This window comes from Macrobrachium nipponense, chromosome 25 (assembly GCF_015104395.2).
Source record: "Macrobrachium nipponense isolate FS-2020 chromosome 25, ASM1510439v2, whole genome shotgun sequence".
In the NCBI taxonomy this organism is placed as follows: Eukaryota; Metazoa; Arthropoda; class Malacostraca; order Decapoda; family Palaemonidae; genus Macrobrachium; species Macrobrachium nipponense.
In genome coordinates this window covers 34,152,218-34,166,287 of record NC_087214.1, presented here as the reverse complement: position 1 = coordinate 34,166,287, position 14,070 = coordinate 34,152,218, and the positions used below count along the sequence as shown (strand labels likewise).

Genomic DNA, 14,070 nt, shown 5'->3' with positions numbered 1-14,070 from the left:
TATTTGTTTCATAAAAAGAAACACATTGGGCCGGGCATGTAACTCGTAAGTTGTCGGCCTAGTGATCTGGTCAGACTATTTTTTATAATTCATTAAGTTAATAACTGTATGTTTAATGAAATTGTGTTTTCCAGGAGGAGATGATATGCAAAAAAGGAACGGAGCCTCCTGTATCAGCCGAGTATTATAGAGATCAACTGGTGTGTCAAGGCTGCAATCTCCAGGTCCTTCAGTCTGTCGTTGTATTGTCCCTTTTATGGCAACTCCTTCAAACATTTCAATTTTACCCCGGAAGACTTTGACCCACAAGAAATTAGCAATTTTTAAAAAGTAATTTAAGTTATGGGGATTTAATTTGTATTTTCGTGAAAGTCCACATTGTAAGAGACAGCTGTGAAGACTTCATATTCATTTCCCTGCCGCGATTCGTGCTACAGTATTGATAGAAGTCATTCCGTAGGTTAGTCAAGAGGGATCTTTATTCAGGTAAATGACCAAGTTTTGAAGTTACAGTGCCGTTTTGTTTACAGACTTTTGAAAACTTTTTCTTTATATAAAATTTCTGTTACCTTTTAGGATTAAATCTCACGAAACTTTTCAGTGTGACTCACGCTGTATGAGTCTTCTTCAACTTCCTGTCATTTTATATAAGTTTGGTTATTTACAAGGTGTTTGTCTTTTTTTTTAAGTAGAATAGGGTTTAGTTTATATTTTGATATTTTGTACCACAGATTTATTTATATATTTTGAAGTTCCCAAGTCGAACAGATCTTGTGAGGACAAGTCATGTTTTACGTAAAGTTGTACTTGGGATGCTCCAGTTTAGTATCTAGTGTTAGTAGAATTACAGTAGATGTTGTGTACCTTTTCCTTTGCACGAATATCCATGAAAGGTTGTCACAGTTTTTTACTTCTTTTTTTTTCCATTTTTTCCACATACATGTCATCGCACAGTATTTTATAGAGCATTCCCATCCTGCAAGTTGCATATACATCTATCATTCCATCTACATTAATTGTTCATGGTAGGACTCTGTAGATCATCATTGTCATCATCATCATCATTTCCATAGTAAGATATTTTTTACGATAAGAACTGAAGTGGGACTCAACGATGTGCTTCCGTGTTGGGTTACGAAGAAGATTGAAAAATAATAAAAAAAATATGATTAGTGTTTGCAATACTTTGCATAGACACTCCAATTTATGGCAGAATTTTTGTTGAAAGCATATTACGCATACTTTTCACATAAACTGCATTCTCTTAAAAGATGGTCAGAATGATTACCATGTCTGTGTGGTTTTGGAACCTGGAGCACAGATGATGTTGGTGCCTGACAGTTGTGCTAAAAGAGTTATATATAATGACCTGTGATAATCATCTCATGAGGACAAGTTGAACAGGGCCACTAAGCACTGCACATTATCAAGTAAGTAGTTACCGACAAATTGACTTGGTTTTACTTCATTACTTCTTTGAAAATGGTAGTTAACAAGTAAGATATTAAAGGCATATAGCTGTGATACTGTTAATTTGTCATTTAGCCATGTTTGTCATGTTAAACACTTGAAAGCAGTGTACACAATAGTGAGTACAATTATTGTCACACATTGATCATACTCTGTACTACTTCCTGTGTATACAATAACGGCTCGGAAGCCCGTTAATTTTGTTGTTATATCAAAGAGTATGAGCGAAGCTTTTCAGTACCTAACTAAATTTGATCAATTGTGAGACATTGGATTTGACTTCCTAAATTGTCAAGTTGAAATGACCTGGAAAGAAGTGAGAAAAATACAGAACTTTTGGTGTTGTTCTGGAACTCAAAGCTGAAAGCCAAATGATATTGAATGTGTACTCTGTTGCATTGTTGTAAGTATCCAAACCCTTACATTTTCTGTAATTGTGGGTACTGATAAAACAGTCGTAGCAGTACTCCATACGAATATCACTCCATATTAGCTATGCTGTATCCTAAAAGAATTTGGAATATTCTTGAATGTTATTTCAACATCTTACAAAGTAATTCCTTTTAAGATCCACTTTGCAAGTCAAAACTTAAAATGCTTCACATTTTTATAATGAATTTTAATAATCGTTTGGCAATTTTTTTCTACACTTTGGTCACACTTGAGGCTTCTCTGGCAACCTAAGTGCCAAGCTATAAGAAATTGCACACAAATATTGCAAAATGTATTTTATTGTTATAGTACTCAAAACAATGTGTCATTTCCATGGTAAGGTTTTCATCTGTAAAGTTGATTCATTTGTTAGATCTCGTGTCTAAAACTGTCATTTATTGTAAAAAGGACCTGTAGATTTGACCGACTGTATGTGATGGTTTGGACGTTAATTTACTTTAAAGCTAAATTGCTTGCTCCCTGTGTACGTACATGCATATATTGTAGATATCTGTGATATTTTTTATGCTACATCACTATACTTGAGATCAGGAATATTTGATATTGGGCTTAAGAAATCTGCAGAAGTTTTTAATATGTATCCTTACTGTGGACATCCTGATAACTTAGTGCACATTGATATGAAGTGTTTATAATGGAATTACATACTAGCTTTTACCAAACAGAAAGGATAAGTGCCATATTGAATTGTTACAATGATGAATGGCTTTCCTGAATGTTTTTTTGTCATTATGTGGTACTCCTGTGTGATTTAACTGTAAATGGAACAATGTTACTGTTGTTAAATTGCAATTGCAACATTTCATATGCTTCACCACAAACCCATTACTTTTCCACAGCATCATAATGTGTCACACGCAATTCAAAGACGTCATCCATCAGAATAAGCTGTAGCAACTTGGTTGTCACAGCTGTTCTTCAGCACTTTCATTTGCTGCAACTATACAGGAATTGTAGTTTCCAGAGTGAATTATTGTTCTGAGATTCTCTGGAACTTTGCCTCGCAGATTGTGCTTCAGCAATCAGGCACGTTTACCTTGTTAGACTTTGCTGCAACATCTCGTGCTCCATCAGCCTAGGTTTCCAAGTGATCATTATGATGCAGTCTCTTACACCTTCTGTGCCTTCACTGTGGCTGATATCAAGTCCTCCTCCACCTCAGCTTCCACAGCGGACAAACACTAGCGAATGATGGTGGATTGGTTTTCCCCTCTGTGCAATGGGAAGTGCTGACGTTACCCTGTACTGAGCTTGTCTTGCTGCAGGTCTTGGTGGATGGATCCCGATGCAGTTGCATCTCCAGTGGATGCTCTTTCCCCTACAGATGCCTTCCTGGTTCTCCCTCAGTATTTGCAAGAGTTCTTGCCAGGTGTCCTACTGCAGTCACTTTTTCACTGATGGTTTCAATACTGCCATGTGCATGATGGTTATCGATATGCTCATGTCTTTGGCTGCTTGGGAACCCAGTTGCACACACAAACACACACCACCCTTGTGTTTCTAGTATCTTTCTGGCAGAATCACCTGAACCTGTGTTCTGCTTTAGATTGCTGCCTGCACATAATATACTATATTGCACATGCTTCATTGCCTTTGATCAGACTCTTCCAGTCATTGATTATGGCAAAAGGGGAAGAGTTTCTTCCTATTTGAGGCATACTCCCAACTCTCTGGTAAATTTACCAGATATGTTGATATGTTGCTCCTCTCTCTGGGTCCCAGATCACTTGCCTGTTTCTACCTCTGGTGGCTGACACTACTACTTTCTGGATCCTACTGCTGGCAGCCTTTTTTGTGTTTTTAAAATCAGTGGATATTGTCCTTAGGTTACTTGGCTTGGTTCATGCCTCATCAGGATTCACTGAAGCACCGATATACCCATCTCAAGCCATTCTTTTGTTTGTTGTCTTTTTGTATATCACCCATTTATTATGAGTAATTCTTTTATGCCTCTGCTTCATATGTTTGGTTTTCAGTAATTTTAGCAGCTTGTGCACCCAATCTTGCATTCAACTGCACATTCATGCAGCATTTGTTATTTCTACTTTACCTCACACAAATTAGGTCTCCTTACCTGTTTCATTTGCCTGCACAGTACAAGTAGATCTTTTACTTCCTTTTTTCAGTGCATTTTTCTTTGCACAGTTAACAATTAAGTCCAGTTTATCACAGTCGCCTATGGTTCTGCTCGATGTTATGTTTATCTATTTGTTGTCAGTATGACCTGCCATCTTTTGCCTCGACATTCGAAGTCTTTGCTACCTTCAGGGAGTTGCGTCTGTGCTTGACCCGTCATCTTAAGTCAGCTGAACTGGAGTAATCTGCATTCTGCCCATCCATGCCCCTTTCCCATTGCAAGTTTTACTCCCAGAAGGTATCGGCAGCATCGCGAACTCTTTCTTTGGCGCTGTACTTGTTGGACTCCTCATAGTAATTCTCCTCATTAGGTTTCAGCCATGGGTTAACTGAGTGTCCAGTAGTACAAGGACTGTGCTCATCCTTTCCCTTGGATGCCTCCTCACTGTAGTTTCTGTTCCACTCCCATTTCTTTTACCGAAGGTTCATAGCCTTTTTTCAGCCTTCTCAAATCTTCCCCTCAGCCAGAGAAGTTTTATCTGACTGATTGTCTTCCTTGGGAAAATTGCCTTCATAACTCTTTGTTGTTCAGCAGTAAGACAAATGAGTAGCAAAGTGGATTATATTTCACTCTCCTTAACCCCCACAGTCCAGGCTAATATACGCTAATGCATACTCCCATGACCGGGCTAAATTTAAGGATGGCCAAATTAAAAAAAAACTAAAAAAAAAAATCATCAGTGGAAAGAAAAAAAAAAATCATCTGTGGAAAGAGGAAAAATGTGTATATTCACTGGTATAAGAAAAAAAAAAAATCATCTGTGGAAAAGAGGAAAATGTGTATATTCACTGGTATAAAGAAAAAAAAAAAAAAAAATCATCTGAAAGAGGAAAAAGTGTATCATGGTATAAGAAAAAAAAAAAATCATCTGTGGAAAGAGGAAAATGTGTATATTCACTGGTATAAGAAAAAAAAAAAAATCATCTGTGGAAAGAGGAAAATGTGTATATTCACTGGATAAGAAAAAAAAAAAAAATCATCTGGAAAAGAGGAAAAAGGTATATTCGCTGGTAGAAACTCTGTGGAAGAGGAAAATGTGTATATTCACTGGTATAAGAAAAAAAAAAAAATCTTAAAAAAGTCTGTAACTTCAACAGGAAATTGTAAATAAATATTTCCCAGCCCTTGGAGGCCTCTTTTTCCCTATGACCATTGTCAAAAATATGCTCATTTTACAAAGTTATGAGCATTCTTTCTAATATTTTTTATTTTGTCAAATTGAAATCACAGCTAAAACAATATCTTAAAAGATAAGAAATAAAACCGGGAAAAAATTCCTAGTATATGTGCTGTAAAATACTTACGATGCATCCTTGGATGAGAATTTGCGACGACATTCTCCCCCTTTACTACCTTGAGCAAGACTTAGGGCTTCTCAGCTCACTCACACTCTTATCGGGTGATCTGAAGAGTTGCCAATAGTGGTATATGGAACTTGGAGCATTTTTTCCAAAAAATTAATTTGAACTGCGAGGCACCAAGTTCTTGATCGTATATCTACGATACCCGTCCATTGGCCCGAAACCATATGTGATCGTATATATACGATACCCGAGCTGTGGGGGTTACAGGGTGTTGCTTTCTGGCAATTTTGTTTTACTTAGGCTTTAGTGCCTATTCCTGCTCAGGGAAATAGCAGTTGTGTGGTGAGGAACAGAATTCTTTTCTGCAGTGCTCTCAGTCTTCCCACAAGCAATCAGAAATGGGAACAAGCTGTAAGTTTTCTTGTGCGACGTATACCATCAGTTTTACTAGCCTGATTTTCCATTCTAATCTCAAGTTCTTTAGATGAACGTATCCAAGAAGCTTGGTCACAAAAATTCACTTCCAAATTCTTTTAGATTTACCCACTTGCAGACTAGTTTTCACACATGTGGTTTTCAACTGCACATTGTGCCTTTCTGGAAGTTTGTTGTTCAATTTCTTTCAATGGTGCCACATTTTAAAGCTTGGAAGCGACTTAATTAGTTGCATTTATTAAATTGTGAGGCTAGATTTGTCTTCCATGACTGATAAACTTTTTTATCTTTACCTTTTAGGATTATTCTGCAATAATTGCACCATTGCCCCACTTTTAAATTATTCCAGTCCAGATTCTTCCCTGTTTTCTCTTAAAAGCCTGACGTTGCTTGTACATTGCCCAGTAGCTCCGTTGTTATTGAAGTTCTCATCTCTCCGTGTCAGAGCATCAGCAGCTTGACATGCCTTCCCCCTAAGTTGCTACTAACCCATGTAAAAGCGACAAATTTTTAAATACAGGCTCATTGCTCTGTCGTAGCTGGATCTAACTGTGCACAGAATGATTCATTCAAAGACCCAAGATGGCTGGGGGCCTGCAGCGTACACTGGCCTGCTTGTATCACCCATGATGCTCCTGCTGCTTCTTCTGGTGGTGAATGACAAGTCTAGGAATCGTGCATGACACAATTATGTTATGTTGAAGTAATGGGTTTGCATTGAAATTCACCCTAATGCACTTTTAAAACCATAAAATCTAACACAAAAATAATGTACTGATTTATCACACTGAAGTGTATACTAGTGCTGCATAGTGTTCTTAGTTTATGTGAAGCAGCAATTTGATCTAAATAAGGAAGATTCTCATAAGTAGTATATGTTTTTTTTAGTGTTGGAAGAATATGCAATTTGTGACAAGCAATCCTCCATTCCATAGGTTCTCTTCCCACTTGGCGTCTTTTGGTGTATTACTCCCAACGAAATGTTTACGAATGGAATGTAGAACTGTTCATGCTGCTTTGACATTCAAGAATCTCTGTGTTTAATTATGTTGTTGATTTTTCCCTAATTCTTGTGTATCTTCATAGTTGAAGGAAAAACCACTGTATATAATTCAAGATGTATTTTGAAATTTGTGATATATGCATGGGTCAGGAATTATTATAAAACTTGAATTTGTACAGGTAAAAATCATCAAGAATGATGCAATTACAATGAGAGCAAAATAAGAGTTTGAATGCAGTGAAAAATGATTTAGGTGTAAGTGATACCAATTCCAAATAATGAATGCATACATCTCAAATCCATTTTGAGAAATACTCAGTTTGATATTAGAAGTGTCAGCTCTTCACTGCAATTACTTCTAGTCACATATAAGTTTTAGGCAAAAGACAGTTATTCCTGGATATCTTGTCATATATAACTGAATCTATCATTTTGTTACATTGTGCAGAACTGGAAGTAATCAATGTACAAAAATGTAACCGTTGCTCAAAGAGATTTTTGCGAGTAAGAATATGTTAAGTGAATGGTGCCCACATTGTGAACTTATTTCAACAGAAAACAAACGTCCACACTCACGTGATAATGGTAATGTTTTTATCACTAAATAAAAGCCAAATAAACAACACAGAATCAGTTTAGTTTACATGAAAGAAGATGTACATATATGATAATGAATATATATAGATACCAAACCAATAACAGATTCTATTTCTTTGGATTTAGACTTGGTGAACTGTTAAATTACTATTTTACCAAAAATATTCTGTTAAAAAAATGTTGGATTTATTCACATTCATTCACAAAAATTGTAATTAGACTCAATTGGTACCATATAGGCTACAGTCAGTTATGTGCTATAAAATCAAACATGTGATAGATTGAAGTTATGAAGCTGCACTTCACTTGTATAGCTTTCAGGGTTGTGACACTACATATAACTACATATAATAGTTTATGTATTGGATTACCTTTAAAAAAAAATACTCTATTTCAGCTACAGCGAAATGATAGTTCGCTTACAATCATTAACATTTGCTAATGGTTCTTGGGGATAAAAATCTATTGGCAGTTTTGCATACTTTGGCTTTGGTTGCTTGCCAATTATTTGCAATTGTTTTTAGGTGAAAATATCTGCAAAAAAATGATGAGAGAGATGTGGGGAGATTGTGATAAAGCATACCTCAACTGCAAAATAAAAAAAGGAATAAAAAAATATATATATTTCTTTGTGAACTTGGCATCACACTGCTCTACCTATTCCAGATGTGTGCCGCATCTTCTGAAGAGATTTTGAAAAGACAAAATGAGTTGTGTCATTTGTAAATATTTTGTATTTATGTCTTTGTATATATTTTGTAAGTACCATACTATGTTTATGCTATGTAAAGGTTGTATATAAAATTAAATTTTTTCTATGACATTTCTCTTTTTGTATCCTTGAAATCTGAGAGGAGGAGTCAGACCAAGGTTGGTGCTCCAATGGGGCAGCCAACCTTCTTTACGTCTGTATCTAAAAAGAGATTTCTCCAGCCAGGCAATTGAGGAGAAGAAACAGTTGTGGATATAGATTCATCTAATCTGAGGATTATCAATTTCTGCAAAGTATTAACATATGATAAGAGAAATGATTCCTCCACTTAAAATCAATGGAATACGGTTCTGGACGCTAACATCTCACTGTTTTCTTTAGGATAGTGTAAATTCGTTTTCAGTCAGTCGGACACTTAAAAATCCCAACTATAGTGATAACCATAAAGAGATCTTGATCCTAGAGGAAAATGACCCATGGAAAGGTCATGACCTGGCAGTTCATGTATGCGAACGCATTGATCAAAGTCAGGTGCCTGGAAAACTGACATATTTAACTTCTAAATGAAATACCTGTCAACATTTAGTACAGAGATGGAGAACTACATGATAACTACTTCTAAAGAAGCCAACTGGGTGCCAATAACAATATACTAATATACTGTATCAACAGTATCGTCAGCAATAACTTGTATGCAACAGGGTAACAAATTGAGAGAAAATTTTTGGACATCTGGGATAAATACTGTCAATTCTTACATGAACATTAGATACAAAAATAATTAATCTTTCATACATACCTTTATACGGCTCTGCTTCGATGCTGCAGCCTACATCTCAAGAGTCAATCGCTTCGAAGTGTTCCTGTGGTCTTGATACCAAGTATTCATAAACTGCATTCGGGAGGAGTCTAAAGACAACCAAGTGATTTCAATAAAGCTATATTTCCTACATTTGAAGCACCATTTATGTTCTCCCTCTAGATGGTAAAAATACATTGAAGCACATCCTGCCGCGTCAAACGTATGGTATAAAGTCAAGACGCTGATATGAGACGTGTTTACAATTCAATCTTGGGTCACAGACATGGCATGACACTCAGATACTAACACCAGGCAGTCATAATACACAGCCCCTAATGAAACTCTGCCTTGAATAGTCTAGAAACAGACTAATATTTGTATAAGTTTAATGTGACTACAAACTTAAAAGTACTTTACACCCTTTATAGTCCTTAATACAAGCAATTCTAAAGACTCTTAGCTTCTAGAAGTATCAACAAGTAACCAAATGATTAGTTGATCTCAAATAACTAGCAAAACCTAACGGCATACTTTCACATGAAAGTGAAACTATTTTCTGAGATGCAGCCCTATACACAGTAGCTAAATATAGGCATCTGTAAACATGAAAAATATGGTCTGATATCTACTCCAAATTCACAAGACCATAACTTTACTTATTTTGTTAATAAACATGACAAATTCAACTAGGAAGCTAAAAAACAGACCTCTATTTACTGTACTTTGAGTTACAATAAGGAATGTTAATGTGTTTGCTTTTTACGGCACAAAAATATTCGAGACGTCATACTAACAAAATTTACCACAATAACAAAGTGCTTCATTATGGCTTGGAAAAAAGTGCTAGGCTAAGACCTTCTCCTCTAAGAGCACTTGGTGATTAAAAGCATTGCAAAGAGCACTTTTTGGATTAAAAGCATCAACACTTTTCTTTGAGATGTCACTGGCTTGCACAACTATAACAAAGCACTTTACCCTAAGAAAGGAGTTCTCTTAGCATCTAAGAATAATTAGTTTTCATGATAACTAACACATTACACAATGAACAACACAAAGACTAAGTTTTGAACATTACAGCTCTCTATCTAGAGGACAGTAAATTTTGAAAGTTTTCAAAAATGTTTGGTCATAACTGACCCTAAAAACAAGAATCATAACAGAAAGATATGTTTTTATTTCAAAGTTTGCCCTTCTGCCAAAGAAACAAGTGGGTTTAATTTGCTTTGATCAGAATCCCAACATTAAAAAAATATTCCTCTAATTATTATTATTATCAGAAAGATTTGTGAGCAGTTCACAACTTGCCACAGAAGGCAATGTTTTGACCTGGAGTACCATTGGAATTAAACAGTAGCTTTAAAAATGATATATAAACAAAAATAAACAAATATCAAAATAAGGAAATACAAAAAAGCTTCAATAAAAGACATGTGGTTATACCAAGGTACCTGCAGTATTATTATTAAAAGATGATTCATGCAACATCAATCAAGTCCTTGAACATTTCACCAAATTCCACATTTCTGGTTCACAAATGAGTCTTCCAAGTAGCCCGTGATCACAATGGCACTCTTAAGAGAGTTAATCTTTCTAGAAACTTTGGTTTCTGCTTTCTGCTTTCTTTATCCTTTGGCTCTAGAAAGAGTCAAATGAGTCCTACCATGGACACATACCATCCTGGCAGGGGTATTTACGCTTTGGAAAACAAAACTTGGAGTATGATTTCTGGAACCAATCACAAAACAAGGCAAAGTCAGAATGATGTATTATACTATACATGAACTTTAAATATTGGCAAAATGCTTGCCTTGAAAAAGTTGCATTCGTCATCTGATTATATTGGCCTTGAGGTTCTTGCCACAACAGTGGCCTCAATTCGGATGGGTGTGGGGAAGTAACAGAGTCGTGCTACCTTTAAACACTGCAATGTCTGGTGTGACTTTTTTCAATGTACAACATACGAAGGACCCCAGATTGAAAAATTGATCATGCCAATAAAGTATTTCAGGAAGAAAACTGACCACCCCACCCAAAAACTTACTGGAAGACAACAAGCAAATAAAAATTTCATAACAGATACATCTCTGTGTATTTTCAATGGGAAAGGAGGTTTGACACTTGTCACTGATGATTGTTTTGGTGGCAGCTCAACATACTCAGACAACAATAAACATTACTATGTGATAAACATTATTATGTGATTAATACTCAGTGGTAAAGGCAGCAAGACTTTAGCTTCATGTAGCCCTTGACCAGCTAAGCACTGGATACGTATTTAAAGCTACAAGAAAGATCTCCTTGAAGTATTATTGTTACAATACATGCTATTTCATGAGGTAATTCATATCAAGCAACAAGACATAACAGGTATTGTATAATCTATCAAAAATAAGTAACAATGAAAAGCCCACAACTTGGTCTGAAAAACTTGTCTCCTCACTAATTGCTGAATATGTACCACCAAATTTTGTACACTTTCACTTTAACATAAAAAAAAAACTTAAATGACCCACAAGAATTGGTTATAAACCAAGCAAGCAAAACTTGCATTAGACAACAGAGGGGTAGGAGCTGAAACCCAGACCAATGGGACTTTACAACCAGACACAGGCTGTCACTATTAGAAAATAAGAATAATTATAATCTTTAAACAAGAAGTCCTTATGCCACACTGCTCAACTGAGCCACTTGCAAGAATACGATCTAATACGTTTCCCATTTTTTCATGTGTAAGGTTGTGGCCTCCTATTGCGGGCCCATCCTGGCCCCTTTGACCATAGTTTGATCAATCTCAGTTCTACATTGCATAAGGATGAATGTATATCAGTTTGACAAGCTGCAGCCCTGTTGTTTGTCTGATGAAGACGCTTTTAACATTTTTCCTTCATTCCTTTGTTAAATCTGGACCCCTATCAAGGTCTCAAAGGCCATGATTCAAGCAAAATTGAATCTACGTTACATCAGGAAGCTATTGTGCAAGTTTCGTTATTTCTGACCTGGAAGTTCTATGAGAAAACAGCAATCTTCAATTATCCAAATCTACTTTATGTATTCCTTAAATATCTCTCCCATGATGAGGGAGTAGCTACCATTAAAAAAAATTAATTAAAAACCTTGAATCCCTTTACACAAGGTTGTTTTGTGCCAAGTATTGGTGGCTTGAAAATTTCAGTTTATGTACACCATACGTGCAAACATACACACTACATACATACTAGACAAAATTTGATGAGAAAAGGGCTTACTTGAGTTTTCAGCTCACATGAGCTAAAAACTGTGCACTATATTTTCCAAACAGGCACAGTAAGCCACACAAAAAAATCCAGTAAATGAACACTGACAAACAGGACTATGGTGGAAGTATTCCCAAAGACTATTGCATTGAAAGTTAAGCATTACGTAAAATGTACTGGAGACTAACCTAACTATAAACTAATGGAAAGTCAGTGAGCCTTGGAACTATGACTATGAATAAGATCTGCAAACACACTGTCCTACCTACTAACTCCATAGGCACCACTTAGACTACTGAAAAGTCCACAGACTGTGTCAACTAAATAGGAACTTCACTGCTTGACTACAATTGTGAAGAGGATAAAAAAAAATCTTTAGTAACTAAAAGAGATACACAAGTTCATAGCAAATAGGTTACTCTCACTACAAGAAAGTGCACACTACCGCTGTATGTATATGGAATATTCAACCATTAAAAATTACTCTACAGAAAACAATGTCTATCTATTATACTGTACTTCATCGAACACTCATAACAAAATTCAACAAACGTCAATAAATCTACAACACTTTTTCCCTAATGCAACCTTTTTACTTAAACTCTATGACCATTTTACAGTCACGGAGTAACTATCAATTGTATATAACTTACACTAAAACATTTAATACTGTAAATATGATTTTTTTTCAAGCCAGATCTTATATTTTGTACATACAAAACAACTGTCTTACACTTGTAACACTTCAGTTTGAACTTGTCCAGTGAGCCGACAGCAAAAGATCAGAAAATGATTATGTTTACCAGCAATACTGTGAATACTGAATGTGATTTTGTAATGTTCATTATTTGCATAATATCTCAAACATTATATAAATCTCAAAAAAAAATTGAAAACTGAAAAAGAGAATGGCAATATTAAACTTTATAATACCCATATACGTACAATATTGTAGTTGGGTTTTCTTAGTATAATTTCAGTGGCTCAATCAAAGATTACAAAGTAAGAATAAACTTTTCACTGAAAAACTTGGACATTTATTCACGATAACCACTTCTGAACAAACATTCCAAATGCCCAAAGACTGACTTGGAAAGGCAACTGCATTATTCAGAATTTTATTCTCTATCAAATATATGACTGACAGGCTAAACAGAACAAGGATATGTATATGAATACACATTGTGCATGGATGAATATAAAAATATGTATCAGATAAAAAGTTTGTAAATAAAATGATATCTTTTGAAATGTTCTTTTTCTTAAAAAAAGAAGTTAAAAATAAAAACAGGATTACAACTTATGTTTTTAAAGCTACAAATTACAAATCTAGTATCATTTGACTTCCATTCTAGGTTGAATGTAGCCTTAAGCAAATATCATTAAGTTGTATAAAACCTCAAATTTCTATGTAAGCCTGACATTCAAAAGACCCATGCACACCACTACTTTAAACCAGTTCAATTCTTGCCCATAAACTGGCAAGCAATGTTATTCACAGTTACCCCAGCAACCTCAACATTATGTTGCTTACTATAAATCATAGTAGTATACATATTTTCTAAGCAAGATAAAAAGAATTAAAAAAACCATACAACTGTAATACAAACCATTTCTATAAGACCCAAATATAATAGCATGCATTGCACTACTAGTAGCAAAGTATACATAATAAGGACTGTAACTAGAAAATATACAGTATATATACTATATGTAAACCTCTATCCAATCTCCATACAGAATGAAACTAGAGTAGAGAAGGAATGAACAGCCTGATTACCTTAACAGTACCCTCATGGGTATGAGATCAACGCCTCACAACGGTAAAGCATCAAGGACGGCACAAGACGGTGGTCGACACTTCTGTTCTCTAGGCACCGAAATATCGACCAACAACGAAGAACCAGCAAAGCTCAGTTGCTCC

General features: G+C 35.5%; 3 protein-coding genes across 3 annotated transcripts in view; 1 reads left to right on the top strand and 2 right to left on the bottom strand.

The window, feature by feature from the left end:
- LOC135199339 (leishmanolysin-like peptidase) overlaps positions 1–4,733 on the top strand; it is a 128,499-nt gene extending 123,766 nt beyond the window's left edge. Inside the window, exon 15 of the mRNA XM_064227284.1 lies at positions 135–4,733. Within this exon, the coding sequence (XP_064083354.1) occupies positions 135–302 (168 nt within the window). The 3' untranslated portion in view covers positions 303–4,733. The remainder of the gene's footprint in view (positions 1–134) is intronic.
- Positions 3,242–14,070, bottom strand: part of LOC135199030 (major facilitator superfamily domain-containing protein 6-B-like) — a 21,405-nt gene continuing 10,576 nt past the window's right edge. Inside the window, exon 7 of the mRNA XM_064226946.1 lies at positions 3,242–3,477. Within this exon, the coding sequence (XP_064083016.1) occupies positions 3,242–3,477 (236 nt within the window). The remainder of the gene's footprint in view (positions 3,478–14,070) is intronic.
- Positions 9,036–14,070, bottom strand: part of LOC135199336 (major facilitator superfamily domain-containing protein 6-like) — a 79,464-nt gene continuing 74,429 nt past the window's right edge. Inside the window, exon 12 of the mRNA XM_064227274.1 lies at positions 9,036–14,070. The gene's annotated coding sequence lies outside the window, so the exon portion shown is untranslated.